Source organism: Haemorhous mexicanus, chromosome 1, assembly GCF_027477595.1.
Source record: "Haemorhous mexicanus isolate bHaeMex1 chromosome 1, bHaeMex1.pri, whole genome shotgun sequence".
NCBI lineage: Eukaryota > Metazoa > Chordata > Aves > Passeriformes > Fringillidae > Haemorhous > Haemorhous mexicanus.
This window is the reverse complement of record NC_082341.1, coordinates 160,505-179,711: the sequence shown is the minus strand read 5'-3', so window position 1 is coordinate 179,711 and position 19,207 is coordinate 160,505. Positions and strand designations below refer to the sequence as shown.

The following is a 19,207-nucleotide window of genomic DNA, read 5'->3' as shown; positions in this document are numbered from 1 at the left end:
GCTGCCGGCGGAGGAAGGGGCACGGTTCCCGGGCAGCTCCGAGCTGGGCTCAGGCAGACAGACAGACCCGGGCAGCCCGCTCCGATCCCAGCTCAGGCAGGCAGACCCGGGCAGCCTGCTCCGATCCCAGCTCAGACAGACAGACCCGGGCAGCCTGCTCCGATCCCAGCTCAGACAGACAGACAGACCCGGGCAGCCTGCTCCGATCCCAGCTCAGACAGACAGACAGACCCGGGCAGCCCGCTCCGATCCCAGCTCAGACAGACAGACCCGGGCAGCCTGCTCCGATCCCAGCTCAGACAGACAGACAGACCCGGGCAGCCTGCTCCGATCCCAGCTCAGACAGACAGACAGACCCGGGCAGCCTGCTCCGATCCCAGCTCAGGCAGGCAGACAGACCCGGGCAGCCTGCTCCGATCCCAGCTCAGGCAGACAGACCCGGGCAGCCTGCTCCGATCCCAGCTCAGACAGACAGACAGACCCGGGCAGCCTGCTCCGATCCCAGCTCAGACAGACAGACAGACCCGGGCAGCCTGCTCCGATCCCAGCTCAGACAGACAGACAGACCCGGGCAGCCTGCTCCGATCCCAGCTCGGGCAGACAGACCCGGGCAGCCTGCTCCTATCCCAGCTCAGGCAGGCAGACAGACCCGGGCAGCCTGCTCCGATCCCAGCTCAGGCAGGCAGACCCGGGCAGCCTGCTCCGATCCCAGCTCAGACAGACAGACAGACCCGGGCAGCCTGCTCCGATCCCAGCTCAGACAGACAGGCAGACCCGGGCAGCCTGCTCCGATCCCAGCTCAGACAGACAGACAGACCCGGGCAGCCTGCTCCGATCCCAGCTCAGGCAGGCAGACCCGGGCAGCCTGCTCCGATCCCAGCTCAGGCAGGCAGACCCGGGCAGCCTGCTCCGATCCCAGCTCAGACAGACAGACAGACCCGGGCAGCCCGCTCCGATCCCAGCTCAGGCAGGCAGACCCGGGCAGCCCGCTCCGATCCCAGCTCAGACAGACAGACCCGGGCAGCCTGCTCCGATCCCAGCTCAGACAGACAGACAGACCCGGGCAGCCTGCTCCGATCCCAGCTCAGGCAGACAGACCCGGGCAGCCTGCTCCGATCCCAGCTCGGGCAGACAGACCCATCTCCAGGGCAGGAGGAGAACTGCAGCTCCGGGCTCCTCCGCGCTGCCCATCCCTGAGAGCACGGCTGCCAGAGCTGCTGGAAAAGGAAAAAAGCTGTAATGAACGAGTCAAAAGCAAGGAATTTTTCTCCATTGCCTCCTCAAAGTTAACGGTCTGTAAGTTAAAGTTTTGAACTGCCTCCAACAACGAACAGGAACTGGTTTATTTTAGAAAGCGAGGCGCCCCCTTTGCAGGTGATACTACAGGCAAGCAAGTAATAAACTTTTGATACATCAGGCAAACTTCACCAGATACTAAGGAGCAGTCAATGACATTTTAGCAAGCAAAGATGATCTCCGCACTCCGGCTGTTGATAGGAGGTGGCTGTGGCGGCCACGTTCAACATCCTCTGTAGGCAAGTACCTAACCTGCTACAGGGGCCACAAAATCTAGAAAACATCGAAGTCTTTGCTGTCCTTATCTGTCCTGGCTGCTCCTGGGAGGCTTTTCGTGCCCCACCCTGCTGGCCTGGCTGCCGTGGCTCTGCTCCGTCTCTGGCTTGTTTGCCAGCTCTCAGAGGGAGCTCACCAGGGAAAGACCCATCACACCCAACAAAGATCTCCCCCGTTGCACTCTGTAAGCCAGCTCTGGACCCTTGGTGGTGGTCACCCCTTTCCTGTGCTGTTCACAATTATTCTCAGCATTTTCCTTCTTTTCTATTTTCTTTGCGTTTCTCTTTTATGAAGGACAAAAAAAAAAAAAAAAAAAAAAAAAAAGTTGAATCATCACTTTGTTTTCCAACATCTAACCTCATTTATGTTTTAATCTCACTTGCAAGTATGTTTAGGACCTAGTTCCTTTACACAATTATGGATCAAGGCAAAACTTGCCTCTCCTCACCTTAGGCCTCCCACTCTTGGGCAGGACTCTCCCAGGTCTGCCTCCCATTCATGCATGCAGCTGAGCATCCCCGCAGCTCTCTGCCCCTAGTGCCAGCCACACAGCCTCTCTGCACAGCACAGCCACCACAAGGGCGAGAGGGAGGAAAAGAGGCGCAGCCCACACCTCTGCTCAAGTCCAGTTTTGGCTTGCAAGCCAGACACAATGAAGAGATTGCTCTTCAATGCTGTCCTACAGTCAAAAGGAAACAGAGCACCCAGCACAGCCCTTGGCTCTCTCCCTAGCCAGCCCCACTCTACAGCAGCAGGGATGGAGCTGAAGGGGAGATTCCCAGTGCTGCTGCCTCCTGTGCTCTCTCTAGAAGCATCATGTACATCTTCTCTGGCCCACACTGCTGACCAGGCTGGCCCCCACCAGAGTCACAGCTCATGAGATGCAGCAGCACCTCACACGCTGGGGAAATCCAGGATTGCCCCATTACTGCCACCTTGAAACTTAACCCAGCTCTGGTTCCTCCTGGTACTCCTACCCTGACAGTGGCCGTGAAGATAAGACATTAGAACCAGGCATCCAGTCCCACCCTGAAGCTGACAAAGGCACTGCAACAGGTTATCCAGAGAAGTTATGGATGCCCAAGCATCCAAAGCCAGGCTGGACAGGGCTTGGAGCAACCGGGTCTAGCAGAAGGTGTCGCTGCCTGTGGCAAGGAGGTGGACCTGAACGGGCTTTAAGGGCCCTTCCAGCTGAAACCATTCTATGATCTCTAGCCAGAACATGGACCACGTTTTCTTCACTCCAGCACAGACCCTGAGGCAGCAGCTCCGTGCAGGAATCCAGGGCAGCCCCACACACCCCAGGACGGTGCTGTGCTTACAGGGCAGTCAAGCCATCCACCACAGGGGCATGGCCCTGGACACAGCACTCAGCCCTGTGGGCTGCCCAGGCTCCACGTGGACAGACAGCAGAAGTGTGCCTATTCTCCCTTCAGGGCCCTGGATCCCTCCTGTGAGAGGCACTTGGGGACACAAGGAAAGGCAGTGAGGGCCAGTCACTAATATGATGGTCACTAATATGATGGTCCAAGCCTGCTGTGCTGGGCCTCCTCCTGCTGCTGGTTTTTGGTGCATGGATCTACCTGCAGCACACACACAAGGTCCAAGGCAGAACACAGGACACCCAACCCTTGCCCAGTTTAGAGCCCTGCAAGAAGACACTGGCAGCAAGTAGAGATGATGGCCACATGTCTAGAAAGAAAACTGTTTTTCCTGTCAGTGAAGCTCATTTTGCTTCAGTTCTGCCTATCCCAGAAAAGGAGAAAGTTTTCACCAGAAGGAAAAAAAAAACTACAAAAAACCCACAAAACCAGCAAAACTCAAACTAAACAACAGCAATGACAAAAACAATACACAAAAACAGCTAACAAGGAAAAACTCTCATTTGCATGACCCACAAGCCAAAAAAAAACAACCAAAGGACAACAGCTTTGAAAATAGTTTATAAACATTAGAAGAACCCTTTACCCAGTGCTAATTTGATCCTATTGACCCAGGGAGATTTAGCATCTACTCTAACCAGTATAAACTGATAACTTGGGCAGAAAGACCCACCACAGTTAGGAAGCAGTTGAAGAACAGCAGGAAAGTCAAAGGCAGCAGAAGTTTTTAGCAGTCAGGAATCTGAAAGCCAAAGTAAGGAGTTTGGAGAACTGCAGAGAACCCATTATGCTTTCCATGGCGACCTCAGCTTCACCCAGGCACGCCCTCTGGTCCCTGCTCCTAGTTGCATGTGGTTGTTTTCAAACTGCAGCTGTTTTTCCAGCCCTCCCAAACAATTCCCATGGCCACAGTTTCAACTGCCTCACAATTTGTGATGCAAAGATTAAAGACACAATCTGTATTTCTATGCATTTTTATTTGCAGGCAGACAATGTGAGGTTCTGCTTTTTCAGCTGAATAAGAGCCAGCGCTTCTCCCGCAGGAGGCGGCGGGCCCGGGTGGTGTCCCCGGGGGTCACTTGCTGCTGGTGTACTTGGTGACAGCCTTGGTGCCCTCGGAGACAGCGTGCTTGGCCAGCTCCCCGGGCAGCAGCAGGCGCGCGGCCGCCTGCACCTCGCGGCTGGTGAGCGTGGCGCGGCGCCCGTACTGCGCCAGGCGCGAGGCCTCCGCCGCCAGCCGCTCCAGCATGTCGTTCACAAAGGAGTTCATGATGCTCATGGCCTTGGAGGAGATGGCGAGGTCGGGGTGCACCTGCAGGGTGGGACCCAAACAGCGGCTCGGTGTCACCCACCCAGCACCGGGAGGGAGTGGGAGCTCTGGTCCCCGTCCCAGACAGGGCACTGTGACTCCAAAGGCACCTGTAGCTGCCACCCCGAGGGTTTCAAATCATGGGCCACTTCAAACTCAGGATAGGCTCCCGTGATGCTGTGGGAGTTTGGGGATTGCACTGGCAGAAGGCTCCTGTATTCAGCACTGGCTGTAAGGGATGGAAATACTCCCATTGCCAAGTCCTAGCTACAGACTCATGCTGACAACCACGGCCTAGAAAACTCATGGCCACTTCCAAAAATGCTCTCATCTCCCCGTCAAAAATCACCAGACATCTACTCAGGGGGCCAGAAGCAGCTATTTCTACTGTACTAACTTTCATGAAATTGCTTCTTCAGGTAGAGCTAAGCACCAGAGCTCATTCCCTCTAGGAAACACTGTCTGCTCTGGATCCATCTCTACTACCCCTAGAATCCACCCCCTCAACTTCTAAGCTTCAGCTGGGGCTCTCCTGTACCTGCACTTACACTGTTTTTTCTTTCCCCATCTCTCTAGAAACCCAGATTTTTCTTCCTTGCTCTTTATGGTGCTAACATTCAACAGGGAGAAGTTGCTTTATGTACAAAGCAATTTCTAGCAAAAAAAAAACATTTACTCACCTGCTTCAGTACTTTGTAAATATAGACTGAAAATGCTTCCTTTCTCTTTGGCTTCCTTTTAGATCTTTTTTCCCCAGAAGCAGCAGCATGACCATGTTTTTTCAAAGGTTCTGGGCTCATCTTGGCCTCCAACAGAACAGCCAGTAAGTGCTGTGGGGCCGGTTATATAGCAGAGGCAGCAGGACCTACCCTGCCTCAGTTACAGCCCTCAAGAAGCAGGACAAGTACACACCTGTGGCTGATGATTCCACTTTGCTCTAAATGAAAAGCAGCTGGCCTGAGAGGAGTTTGGAAGTGACAGGTTCAGCTAAACTTTCAGACCTGAGAAATTTGAGTGTAACTGGGGCAAAGAAGGGCAAGAGCAGAAGCATCTGATTTACAGGGGACAGAATTACCAGAGAAGAGCCATTCCCAGGTCCAAAAGGAGTTTGGTGAAAGGAGGGATCTTGCTTTGGTGCAAGGGTGTGAATTGGAGTACTCAAGGTACTCCAGAATCAAATGGAATCACATCTGTTCTATGGAACAGGTAATGCCATCAGGGGAAACCCAGTAACTGCAGGGAGAATAGGTCCAGAGATGAAAGAATGGCACTGTAAACATCCTACCAGCCAAATTTCCCCTGCTACCTAGCCTGCTCTTGGATCCCACGTGCTGCACACAACAGGGCCTGGAATGCCAGGAGGGGGGCAGTGGAGGGCTGACACCCCAAGGGTGGATTGACCTGTCTTGGAAACCAATGATTTCGCTAATGAGGGTAAATGTGACACAGGATTTAGGCATAGCCAGGAAAAACGTGTAGCAGCACAGCAGAGACATGAACAAACAGAGTTTTCTGTACTTTGGAGAGAAAAGGAAGCCTTTCAGCAGACACCACTACAGCCATAAGGGGTGATGCCAGTATGCTTGTATGGTGGGGGAACACACCTTGTTTGGTGGGGTTTCTGTGCCGACAGGGGGAATCTCCTGCTCAGGTACACACATCACACTGGCACATCCTGAGCAAATCACATCTCCCTAAGAGTGAGCCTGGGAGGACTACTCATCAGTCAGTCTTTGTGCAGCCCACAGTGTTTCTCTGGATCGCTTTATTCTCAGCCTGTCCTCATGGGGAGGCACCTGATCACCCTCCCCTAGTGCAAATAACTGTCACAGTGACAGGGGGGGCAGTGCCACGGCAGGTTCTTACTCCCAGACACTGAAACCTCAGTGATCAGGCAGGGCAGGCTGGAATGGTCGTGTCAGTGCATTTGTGAAGGAGAATGGGCTTGTGAAGATATGTGGCAGTGGGATCCTCTTGAAAGAAGAGTGACTAATTCTGGCAGTGAGGAGCAGGGCACATCACCACTTGTGCTTCCTAAGGGGCCCTGTGTTGTCAGGAGCAGTACAGGGTCCCCCCTCAGAGGGATATTCCACCACCCTCCTTGCCATGGGAGCTGTGTTTCCTTGGTCACAGCACACAGTGAGGGACTCCTGCACTGAAGGAGCTGGGGGCTGTTGTATCCCTCCCCAGCTCCCACCCTGTTTGTAATACACAGCCTTACACAGTGAGAAACACACAGCTGTCTTTTCTGAAAAGAACCCATTTAGCTGGCAGGGACCCGTTGGTGGAGGAACAGCAACTGCTCACCCAGTATTAGGCACAGGAAGTCCTTACACACCAAGGGTGGAGGCTGGTGCCTGGAGGAGTACGGTCAGCTTTGGAGCCTCAGGTTTGGAGAATTACCATCTGCTTCCCTGGACTACGTGTGCTAGAGGCTGTACAGGCTGCTGTGCTGAGCCTGCCTCATCCTGCTGCTGGTTTGTGGTGTATGGATCTGCCTGCAGCACACACACAAGGGAATCCCACAAGCCTGAACCTGCCACCTCTGGCTGTGTTAGAGCCAACCTTTCTTTTGGATAACAGGCAAGTGTGACTATGCAGGCACTGGGTCACTTCTTTTACAGAAATGACCATCCTAGCACCCGAGGAGCAACTCTTGTAATTTATTGATAGTTTTGCTTTTCTGCAAAACCAGAAAATTCTCAGCTGAAACAGCTTGAAGTGGCACTGCCTCAGCTTGTTGCTGTCTGAGTTCAGTGCTCCAGGACATCTGTCTGCAACAGCTGCTTCAGCACAGCCCAACACACTGTCACCACAGAACAAACTGAGGTTAAACCAAGGCTAATAAAGCACATTTATGGATTCCATTTCACAAGTCCTGGCCTACTGTGACCCCTAGTGCAGCTACAGCTGCTTTTGCTTCAAACTTGTATCTGTGGCCCTCGTTTATACATCAGAGACCTGTGTGCACCTGAGAAGCTCCTCTCTCTTGCAGCAGCAGATAGGTGACAGTGCTCTTCCTGGCTCCATGAGCTACAACAATGCTCCAACTACTGCCCCTGTCATCCCAGCATTCCCAGGCCATTCTCGGGGGCTACCGCTCCCAAAGAACTGAGTTAAGATTGTATCCTCCATTTATTACAGCAGATCTGATATGTAGTGAAATGAAATGTTGCCAAATCCTTGGTAAGGAAAAGAAGTACAGGACAAATAGCTTTAGCTTCAGTGAGGACTCTGACCTCACTGTTCTCAGAGCTACTTCACAACCATTTCCAACTCACCAGCACTTCCTACACCTAGAGAGGAGCACAAACAGACCTGCATTAATCTATTATGGTTTAACTTGTGACCCATCAGTCTTTTGAGTAATCACTTCCCTGTGAGTTTTCACACCCTCACTCTACCTGATAACTTCCAAGTCCTCCACTGTGAGACAGTCATCCAGGGGACATTTACTGCCATCTAGACCTTTCTGCAGAACTAACTTGGAAGCACTTATACTAACTGGCATTATTTTCCCAGAAAACATATTACTTTTCTCCCTCAGGGCATTGCTAGAACTGGTAAAAACCTGAAGGGTCCTTTTTGATCTACTGGAAGCAGCCCACATTGTGACGTTTGTCCTATGGATGACACTCAGTGCTTCCACAGCAGCAGTCACAACTTGGATGGGCCCTTTGGGAAAGAAAAATAAGGAAAGACTCTACTCAAAAAGTCAAAGCCAGTCAGTTGGCACTAAAGAATGCCCTGCATGGGAGCACAATTCCTTCATTTGTCCTGTCCTTCCATTCACCCAGGCACTTGTGCTGCCAGATGGGCTGCTGGGCTACACAAGCCTCTCCTGTGACCAGTGCTGTCACCCCCATGGCTCAGAAGTAATAAAACAATGACTCACGATCAAAAAAAAGCTATTAGGTTCAATTTGCTACCTACCTTTCTCTTTAGTACCTTTATTCTCGTACTAAATTAAAATGTATTTTATTCAAGCTTCTGTGGCTCATGGTGAGGTTTGAACACCAACTTCTCCAATATCTGTTACTGAGAACAAAAATAACCATTAAACTTCAGTTGATTAGTCTTTCATTAAACCTGCAAGGAACTAGTTCAGAGTCCAAAATTCCTACATTATTGAGTCTTATGATTAGACAATTCAAGGTGAAGCACAACACCACACCTGAGCCAGTTTTTGTAAGAACACAGCTGGTGTTCCACAGATCTATGTTCTGTCTCTAACAATGATCTTCAGAACACTTTCAGGTTGTGTCAGTCACTGTCTACGACAGAGGCATCCGTGGCCTGTTCTGTGACTCACTGGAAATGCAGTGTTCAGTCTGGCTGAGCCAAGGTGCGCCAGTGAGGACCCTGCTCAGTGTCTCCAAAGCTCAGTACTCACCACATCTCTCAATTTCTGGCCACGGCTTTGGTTGTACTGAGGAACTGAGCATTTAGCAGAAAGGCTGATCTCACTCAAAGCTCAGGACTTGCTGACTCACCCCAGCACAACCCAACTACCATGGCTCACAAAAAAAGGCAAGATTGTTTTTCTCTCTTTATTGACTGATGGATTCTCAGGCAGATCTGTTAATTACACTGTTAAATAATAGTTAAAAACAAACCAAGGCCAGAGGAGTTTGAAGTGAAGTATCTAAACTGAAGCAGAAATTGGGAAGGAAAAGGCAGGAGAAGCTGGGCTGGGGTCTCCACTTGCATATCACTGCAGCTTGGACACCCCGATGGCCACTGTCGTGACCCCAAGCCAACAGATTTCAAGGCCTGGCTCAGATGGGATGTTGTCTAAATAAGGAAACAGTTGCCCAAATGCAGCCAGATCAGAAGAGAACAGCTCTGTCCAGACATAGAGGTGCAAGGCAAGTCGAGGGGAAGCAGTATTGCAGCAATCCTAGAACACAGCCAGAGGGAGCAGCAGCTCTGCCCCGCCGTGGCCAGCGGCAGCCCCAGGACAGCACGGCCGGGGCTCCTCAGCTCACACGTTGTGGGTCCGTTTGGTGAGCTGCGGGTCCTCATCCACCAGCTTCGACTTGAGATGCTCCTTGTAGGCAAGGATGTCCCCTTGCCACTTGGTGATTGTCTGCTTCTCACAGACCCAGATCTCCTGTGCGACCTGAGAGCCAACACACCAGGAGGAGGAGGAGGAGGAGAGACGTTTGCAGTACAAATTTTTATAATCTTACCAAAATTATAAAGTTAAGTAAAAACTACCCTCTGAAGTCTGGCAAGAAAAGTTTGATAACTTTCACATTTAGACTACCAAAGAAAAGCATCTACACGTAAACATCTTTCCTGGTGTTTTCAGCATAATTTGTACAAGATTTTAGAACTGAAAGTCCCAGGCCCCTCTATATTCCTGGCTTTGTTCATGGACTAAGATGAAAAGCCTTTCTTGCTAAATTGGTAATTGAAACAAAAGTAGTTTTTGACCTGAACTACTTGGGTCTATCACAGTGAAAAATAAAATCATACCTGAACTTGCAGCCAAAGCTATAGCAGATAGATCAGCACTTCACATTTCTGGTGGTTTTCATTTTATTTTAAGTACTTAATCTTTTCCTGGGCTAGCTGAGCAATTGTTTAACATAAACGCAGTAAGGGAATCGCGGGGGTTTTGTTTTTTTTTTACTCACCCATCTTTTTGGGATAAGTAAGAGCCAGTCAGTTGAAAACACCTTGTTTTCATGACTAAAATGTTAGAAAGTTGCTCTGACAAAACTCACAACTGTCCTTACCTGTTGGATGAGTCTGAAGTCGTGGCTGACAAGCATCATTCCTCCCTCGAACTCATTGATAGCATCTGCCAGTGCATCTATGGTTTCTATGTCCAGGTGGTTGGTGGGCTCGTCCAGGAAGAGCATGTGAGGGTTCTGCCAGGCCAGCCAGGCAAAGCACACACGGCACTTCTGCCCATCAGAGAGGTTCCTGATGGGGCTCACCTGCCCAACACACACATGGCTTGCAGCTCTGCAGTGACCTGACAGCCTCCCACCCTGACCCAAACCACCTGGGTCTCACCTTGGGCTCTCAGCAGCTCCATGACACAAGAGTTAGCCTTATACCTACACCAACCTTCTCCCACCCAGGGAAGAAGGGAATTCCAGGGGTTTCTGAAGGACTGTACACAGCAAGGCCCAGCTTGTGCCAAAGGTGTGTAAGGACAGTTAATTGGTCTGACTGGTATTCACTGACACAACAATCAAACTACTCTCAACTTCTGCAGTGATAAATAGGCAAAACCAACATAAAAATCAATGCTGAACTGCAAGAATGTGGACAACTGTCACACATAAGACATGTCACACACAGGAGCATGTCATGCTGGGACTTAGAGCACCATAGGTGAGCCCACTCTCTGGTCTGAGCCAAGTGGACCCTACAAACAGCTGAGCATCTTCTAGCACTTCTGCCTGGTATTCATCTTGGAAATAAGAGAGAAGCAAAATAGTTCAAATTATAATTAAAACATGCTCAGGTCTAGCACTATACCAGAACTTGCTTTCTTTTCACCCAGAGTCTGAGGGAGTCACCCCTTCCAACCCACACACTGCTGTGATCCAAAGAAAGTTCCCATGAGCCATGAGTTATTTTTTTCTCCAATTTCAAAGGCAGAGATAGAAAAAGCATTTTGATGCTGTGGTGTGGCATGCTGCATACTGTATCACACTGTCAGGTATCAGTAAAGTAACAGAAAACACAGAACCTCTACTCCCCTAATGAACAAAAAGCAAACCTCAACAGCTAATACCCACCTGCTGCTTCCCTGTCAAACCATATCTGCCAATGATTTTCCTCATCTCCTCCTTCTCCTTGATCTCTGGGTAGCATTTCAGCATGTACTCCAATGGTGAGAGGTCTAAGTCCAACTGCTCTTGCAAGTGCTGACAGAGAAGAAAAGTCAGCTTCAGGCTGTGCAGGCCAACCACTTCATGGCCCTAAGCACCACCCCCCCTGCACCCCTCTGGTAACCAGGTGAGCAGCAGAACACGTGAGACAATAATCCCACCCGCAGAACAGCCTCTGTGCCCAACTACCAGGGAATAATTTAATAATTTCCATTTGAGGAACCGGAGTGCTGCTTCAGAACAGGAGGCGTGTTCACCACCCAACACAAGGCAACCAGCTCTGTCGTAGCAGGTGGGAGACTGAACAGGAAGGACCACAGCCAGCCTCTTTGCAGGGTAAGAACACAAACTGGAGCCCATTCCATGAACAGCTCCTTCCCTCATCTCCAGACACAGAAAGGCAGCACTGGGAGAGGCCTCAGAAGCAGAACTAGAGGGACAAAGTTCCTCGTTCCTGACAGTTATTTCCTCAACATTCCCTGTCCCTTGGGGCTGCTGGAGGGAGTACCTGGTGGTATCTACCGATCTTCACGTGCGAGTGCTTGCGAATCATCCCATCTGTGGGCAGCAGCTAGAAGGGGAAGATAAAGTCATTTCAGCAGGAAATCTCTCCTCTTGTAGTATGCCAGAAATACAGAATCCAGCCATCTCCAGTCTGGCACAGGGGAGACAGTCTGAACAGGTAATATGAGAGAAAAAGCCCCATGTTTCAACAAGACCACAGGACTTCTAAGGCCTGACCAGGGTGTTCTGGCAAACAAATGCACTTTGTTGAAGACTATTCCAAAAGTAAAGGCCCAGAGCGGGATAGACAATGCACAGAGCAAACCTCTCCTGTGAGCAGTTTCAGCAGTGTTGACTTTCCAGCTCCATTGGGTCCAACAAGAGCTACACGAGTATCCAGGTCAATTCCAAACTCCAGGTTATTATAGATCCATGGCTGTGAACCACAAAAAACCACAAAACGTTATGCCTTTTCAGTACTCCCAAGAACCTCCCTGCTGCACCTGTAATGCTCTGTCCCCAGCAGGCACAGCATTAGCACTGGCAAGAACTTTGCTCCATTAGTCATACACTGCTGCCCCCTCAGGAAGCTCAGCCAAAAGTCTCCCACTCCCAAACAAGGCAGGAATACAAGTGATCTCTGTATGCAGAGTCCCATACTCACCCCATCCTTGGTGTATCTGAAGCTGACATTCTGCACCATGATGACGGGAGGGGGAATTTTCCCACAGGGTGGAAAGTAGAATGATAAAGTCTGTTAACACAGAATATCCACCTGTGAGACACTCAGATCACAGGACAGCCCACTCATTCCAGTATAACCATGCCTCACTACCAACATCAGCTGTAGACCAAGGCACCAGACTGTGACTTTTTATAAGCCCTTCTTGCAACTCACTCAGATTTATTCTGATGAGCTGCTTGCCAGCTCATCTGCTGGCCAACAAATCCCTGTTTCTTTCCCTTTGAAACAAATGTGGGTCTGCATTCTTAACACAAGTAAAAGGTGCACTGAGCATCCTCTCCTATCTCCCATGAGCCCTAGGCATTCCTTTCTGATTCCTGTATCTGCAAAACAGCCTTATTGATAAGACAACTCCACTTCCCTCCCCTAGAAAATTCCTCCTTCTCATTGTTCAGCATTACTCCATGCTGACTACAGGGATACTTGGCATCAAGGAGGGGTATCTGGTTCTTGCTACCAGCTCTGTCAGACCTTCCTGCTGTCTGCTGAAGACCCTTCTACTCTTGTAGTCCATGTTTCAAATACAGATCTCTAGATGCAATCCCATGTCTGATCCTACCTTATCATTCACAACTCTCTCTGTCAAGCCAGAAGCCATCATTTTTTGAAGGGTCTTCTCCTTGCTCTGAGCTTGCCTGGCCAGCTTCGCACTACCATGGCCAAATCGTGCAATGTAATTCTGCAAAAAGAGTCAGCCAAAAGGCACAGAGATAAGGCTGATGAGGGGCAGGGATGCCCACTAGAAGGGCAGGAGGGTGCTTATGCAGCTAGGCAGGTACCTTCATATGAGCAATCTGATCTTGCTCCCAGTGGAATCGCTTCATTTGATTTTCTTCTAATTCCAAGCGAGTCTTTACATACTGATCATAATTTCCCTGGAAAGAGAGCATGGCACATCAGGTGTGTCCTGAGAACAGCCCCTGTTTCTGCTCTGGTTCCATGGGGCTCTGTTTACTCACCGTGTAGTACTTAAGTTTGCGGTTGTGCATGTGGATGATGTTGGTGCAGACACCATTCAGGAAGTCCTGGGAGTGGGATATCAGCACAAGAATCCGCTTGAACCTGTGGCACCATGTAAATTATTACAGACTAAATTAGAAAAAGAAATCCCATCTGTTGGCCCTGATGATGACAAAGGCTTTATCTGCATGCTCTGGGAAATAGCAGTAAAGCAGCTACAACCAACTGCAGTGAGTAAATCCTGCCAACAGTTTTCACTGTAGTAAAACACCCTGCACCATTACATAGTTTTTGCCTGTTATCACGAGAAGTCCAGAGCAGATTGCCTTTGAGGCAAGTGAATTGTGTCACTGATGCAGTTGCCTCCATTGGCATCACGTTTTTAAGAAGTTTCAACCTTTGCTGCTTACTGTCCCCTCAGTACAGACTCCCATCCATATGCACACTGCAGCTGGCTCTGGTCCAAATCTGTACAATGAAGGGTTAAAGCCTCACCAAAAGAGGTTCAAAGTTGTTTTCTAAAGCACCTCACTTGTAAAGCAAGGACACAAAAGGTTCAACTGACAGAGCTGACGGGAAAACCTCTGCAAAGGCAAAGCCCTTCTCACAATACAGTTCTTTTAATGCACACCCCATAACCTGAGCTTCCTAACTGTTCCTAAGCTTTTTGCCTTACACCTTAACATTTTACCTTTGTTAAGAAAACCAGGCACATCACACACTAGCAAAAGATGAAACCAACACACTCAGATACTATAGTTCTGTGAAAACAGAGAAATGGTGGGGAGGAAGATGAGCTGAGAGCCAGGTCGGGAAAGCTCATACTACTAGTACAGCACATAATGTTGGTACACAGGCTGCCAAGGCCGGCTCCTCGCTTTCAAGGAAGCACCTTTAACCTGGGAGTACAACCCAGCATTTCTCATTTCTTCAGTGCCAGGGAGACAGGGAGTTGAACTGAATTCTTTATCCTTGCATCAAAGAATCTCACATAGCAGCAAGCGGGTGTCACTGGTACTGCAACACAGTTATGCACCCACAAGAACTATACAGTTACTCCTGCAGAACTTGCTTACGTGCTGACAAGATGCTCCTGCTCACATGCTGACAAGCAGAAAAGCACAACCCACAGAAGCAGCAAACTCCTCCATGCTTACGTTTTCAGCTCTTCCTCCAACCACACACAGGCATCCAGGTCAAGGTGGTTTGTGGGTTCATCGAGCAGCAGCATGAAAGGCCGAATGAAGAGCGCTCTGCAAGGACAGGGGAGATGACAGCATAGGTTAAGTGTGTAACCCAAAGCCTCTCAACGTGCTCTGAGTCCTTAGAACTGTCTGTGACTCTGCAGTCACGAGCAGGCACGCACTCCCACAGGAGGCAGGTGGCACTATTTCACTCACCTGGCAAGAGCCACCCTCATTCGCCAGCCACCACTAAAGTCCTTCAGCTTCTTCCTCTGCATGGCTGGCGTGAACCCCAAGCCGTGAAGGATACGTGAGGCTCGTGCTTCTGCCTTGTCAGCATCCAGCTCCTCCAGGCGTTCATATAACTCCAAGAGTTTCTCACATTCCGCTGAAAGAGAGCCTGCCGGTCAGCACCTCTGCCCACAAATGGCTCTCAGCTGCACAGCTGGGAAACCTCACAGCCTCTCTGCTTTACTCCTGCTGAGCCCCCTCCATATCCAAGACACTTTTTAAGATGCTGCATGGAATAATTCACCCAAAGAAGTGTCATCTGTGCTCCTTAGTACAGGGCAGCTGGGGGAAACGGGTACCACAACATGTGAAAACTTCCCCAAGGAACCCCAATTTCTTTGGTAGGGAAGGAAAGGGAGGAAAAGTCCCTTGGGACTCTGAGAAGCTTTACCGTCTTCATGAGCTAAACGCTCTGCTTCTCGCTCCAGCATGGCTCTCTCTGTATCCACCTCCATCACACACTGCAGAGGGGTCTTGTCACTGGGAGGCATCTCTCGGGTCAGGTGATAGATGTCAATGTGCTCTGGGATGGGCACCTCTCGCTTCCCAATAGCTGACAAAAGCATGGATTTCCCTGTGTGCAGATAATCACAATTAATAGCTGGAGTCAGTGAGATACAACGTCACAGTGAAACATGATATACACTCAGATCCCACTGTGATTCCTTCCCTTTCCAACCTCAGAAAATCCTGGGGAATTTTTTCCCCAAGAGGCCAGAAGAACTGGAGGCACAGCAGAGCCCACTGCCTTGGTAGGACAGGTCACCCTCCTAGCTAAGGCTTAATACCCCAAAGATAGGACTGAGACATGAAGAAGCTTTTTGGAGACCACTGCACTTCAGCCCTTGCCCAGATTTGGGAAGCTTTGTCTCTGTTGTAGTTTCTGCTGTCTAACCAGGTCTGACAGCTGGTATCAGGATCCCAGATTCCAAAGACTTCTAATATAGAGGAAAGTAATGCACTCATCCCTAAACAACCTGGGGTTTCCTGAAACTTAAACCAGATGGTCACTCTTACTAGCACCTCTCTAATCAAAGCCATATTCTGCATCTCTCAATGTAGCATCACTTGCTCCAGGGACTGTACAGTTGTTTTCCTAGTCCGGCCAAACCACACATTTTCTACTTCTCCATACAGTACAAGTACTTTGACCAACACCATCAGCATTGGGTTTACTGGCTCTACTAAGCTAACCAGGCAAACAGGAATCAGGCAGATTCACAGATCCCAGACACCTCTCCCAACCCTCCACAGCAACAAGATTAAAAGCACAGTCCAAATCTAGAATGCAATCTCAGACTTCTATCGGCAATCCTAGTAATTCCCCTCCTGGGTGGAGATATGGGAGAAAAGAAACTGCTGGGTGCCAGCCATATCTGCCTAACAGCCCTCCTTCTGGTTTCCAGCACTTCCCACCTGCACCTGCCCAGCTTCTCAGCAGAGACACCTTTACTGAGTTCCAGGGAGCCACCTTGCTTCCCCTCAGCTTACCAATGCCATTGAGTCCAATCAGGCCATAGCGTCTCCCAGAGTTCAGCTCCAGTTTGGTGTCACTCAGCAGCTCCTGCCCATGAAAGGTCAGTGAGAGGTTGATGATATGCACATCAGTGCTGTTGGGGTGGGAGGCCAGCACTCCTGTCACGGCTCGGGCAGCAGCTTTCTTTAACTCAAAATCCTCCAGCTCCTTTGTAAGAGCATCCACCTCTAAATGTAGAGAAGACCAGAAGTGTTACTGATCTACAAACACAAGGGAAGCCATAAGCCCCTGCACCAAAAGGCCCAGGACAACAAAAACAACTCCCATTTCTACAGAAGAGTTGAGGAGACCAGGATAGAATGACACTCAGCTTTTCAGCTTAGCAGGAGGATATATATGCTCTAGTAGGAACCTCCACCAGCTAAATATCTCAATGTCATCTAAACAAAACAGGACCATCAAAACTAAGTGAGCCGTTTTCTGAATGTGATTGGACTAACCCCCACTTGCAGGAAAGACTAGACTAGGAATAGAGCATACAAAGTATTGCCTGCAAGTGTAAAAAAAGGCTTGGCCAGAAAATAAACAAAGGGAAAGCTGAGAACAGAGAAGCAGCAGCAGCATTGAAACAGTCCCTACTAATCTTCTGAGAAGCTACAATGCCCATCTGCATGTTCCCTCTTCCTTTCCTCCTACAGTACAAGAAAATCATACAATCACAGAATCCTAAAATGGTTTGGGTTACATATTCCAGAGCATTTAATTTCAAACCTGCAGCCATGGGTAGGGACACCTTTCACTAGAGCAGGTGGCTCCAAGCACCGTCCAACCCGGCCTTGTACACTTCTATGAATGGGGCAGCCACAGCTTCTCTGGGCCGCCTGTGCCAGAGACTCACTGCCCATCCTTCCTGTCCTGTTGACCTTCTGTCACAGGCCAGCTTCACTCAGCGAGAGATGCTGCCCTTTGAAGCAGCCAATGGCACCGGGGATCCTGGCAGGCAGACCTGCTTTCTGATTGTGCCAGTGCAGAATGTCACCCTGGTTGTCAGCATCCAGCACTCCTGGCAAAATCATCCACTCTGCAAAATCTCTATTAACACCATGGCAAATGTGCCTTAGCCGAGGAGCAAAAAATGTCACCGGCACTGACACAGGACCCCTTTGGGCGATGCCATAGAGCAGTGACAACAAAGAATGAAACGGGTGAGCAAAAATGGGTAAGGGAGCGTTACCCCGATGCATAAATAGCACGGCAAGAAATATGCCGGTATTGACCCACATAGAATCACATGATCTCCTGGGCCGGAAGGGACCCACAAGGACCATGGAGCCCCAAGTCCCGGCCCTGCACAGACACCCCAACCACCGCACCCCGTGCCCGAGAGCGCCGTGCGAAGGCCCCGAGCTCGGGGCAGTTCCCGGAGCAGCCGCCGGGGCAGCGGAGCCTCCCCGAGCCCCAGCGGGACCCGCCGCGGCCCCGCCCGCCGCCCGCGCTGCACCAATAGGAACGCGGCATGCAAAGGACCCGGCGGAGGCGGCGATTGGGCGGCTCGGGCAGCGCCGGCCCCCGCGCGCCGGGGCCTCCCGCAGCTCCCGCCCGCGCCGGGACCCGCGGCCCGCACCGGGCCCGCCGCCCGGGCTCCCTGCCGCGCACCGGCCGCCGCCTGGCATGGCGCACCGCGGGCTGAGCTCCACAGAACCCTGCGGGCTGCCGGGTGAGCTAAAGGAAGGCCCAAAAAAGGAACTCTCTGTAAGCATTACCAGCCTTATTTCCTTTAGGACCAACAGCTCCCTGTGGCAAAGCGTGTCTCTTTAACAGGCACAAAGCCTCTTTTAGAGGCAGGCTCTTTGTTTCTGCAAACCAGGTACCTCTCAGAGAAACAGGTGAGCAGAGAGTCACAGCAAATAGCCTTAAGAGAATTAATTCAGACGCTAGTGTTTTCTGCAGCAGGAAAGAAAACTCCAAACGAAACGAGAACCCAAGAAACCCCAAACAGGTCTAGGCATCAACTAGCAGAAGGTAGGGACAGTGTCTGAGAGGGGGAAAACACCATCAGAGCCCCCTCCATCTCCACACTGCTATGCCTCAAACGAGGGCCAACGAGCATCCTTCACACACGCGGGCCACGGGCCCGCGGCTGTCCTGCTGTCCCAGGGCAGAGCGGTCTCGACGGCAGCTACTGCAGCCGCCCGGTTCGGCGCAACCCACGCCCGAGGCGTTTCATCAGAACATAAATGTCGCGGTTCAGCCCACCCGGGACACAGCCGAGCCCACACGGTCCGCCAGAACGGCGCCGGCCAGGCCCCCCGCCCTGGGACACTCTGGGCAGACACAGGACTGGCCGGCTTCTCACCTGGCAGCACCGTCCCGTTGGCCTCCGGGGGCCGGACTTCCTGCGGCTCCGTCCCGGCATCTCCGTTCTCGTCCGGGACCCGGCGTGGCCGCTGCCGGGCCTTGGCCGCCTCCTTCTTCTTGGCCGCCTTCTTCTTGGCCAGGTCGGAGGGCATGGCACGGGTGGGAGCTACACCAGAGGGGGCGACAGGCGCCGTTAGGCCGCGCCGATCCGGCCCGGCTCGGGTCGCCCCGCCTCTGCTCCCCGGCCCGGAGCACACGGCGCCGCCGGCTCCTGCCGAGGGTTCCCGCCCGCCTGCCGGGCTGCCCGCGCCGCGCCGCGCCGCCCCCCCCGGCCCGGCCCGACCTGACCCTGCCCCGCTGCTCCCCGCTCACGGCTCCTGGGCCCGCCCGCACCGGCCGCTCGCGCTTTCCTTCTGTCGCAACAGCCCCGCCGCGACCGCGTGCGAGCGCCCCGCCCCCTCGGCGCACCGGCCAATCGCAGCGCGGACCGTCACCGGCGCCGGGCGGTGCGCGGCCCAGGGGAGCGCCGTCCGCACGCCGCCGCGCCTCCCGGCATGCCGCGCGCCGACCC

At 51.6% G+C, this 19,207-nt stretch overlaps 2 protein-coding genes across 4 annotated transcripts; both read right to left on the bottom strand.

The window, feature by feature from the left end:
• Positions 1–4,029: 4,029 nt before the first annotated feature.
• LOC132337495 (late histone H2B.L4) lies at positions 4,030–8,661 on the bottom strand. Its single transcript, XM_059866170.1, has 2 exons — positions 4,944–8,661; positions 4,030–4,266 (listed from the first exon to the last, which is right to left on the bottom strand). The coding sequence occupies exons 1-2, from the start codon at positions 5,061–5,063 to the stop codon at positions 4,030–4,032; spliced, it is 357 nt and encodes a 118-aa protein (XP_059722153.1). The 5' UTR covers positions 5,064–8,661.
• A 138-nt stretch (positions 8,662–8,799) lies between these two features.
• Positions 8,800–19,162, bottom strand: ABCF2 (ATP binding cassette subfamily F member 2). Of its 3 annotated transcripts, none has more exons than XM_059866044.1 (15): positions 19,030–19,162; positions 18,635–18,802; positions 16,293–16,505; positions 15,193–15,375; positions 14,727–14,898; positions 14,484–14,579; positions 13,326–13,428; positions 13,146–13,241; positions 12,926–13,045; positions 12,286–12,375; positions 11,947–12,057; positions 11,626–11,688; positions 11,025–11,153; positions 10,008–10,211; positions 8,800–9,385 (listed from the first exon to the last, which is right to left on the bottom strand). In XM_059866044.1, exons 2-15 carry the CDS (start codon positions 18,786–18,788, stop codon positions 9,248–9,250), a joined length of 1,872 nt encoding a protein of 623 aa, XP_059722027.1. In that variant the 5' UTR covers positions 18,789–18,802; positions 19,030–19,162; the 3' UTR covers positions 8,800–9,247. The 3 variants fall into 3 exon arrangements, with proteins under 3 accessions (XP_059722027.1, XP_059721864.1, XP_059721946.1); XM_059865881.1 differs by having other exon boundaries at positions 18,985–19,103; XM_059865963.1 differs by having other exon boundaries at positions 18,980–19,093.
• Between the last annotated feature and the right edge of the window lie 45 nt (positions 19,163–19,207).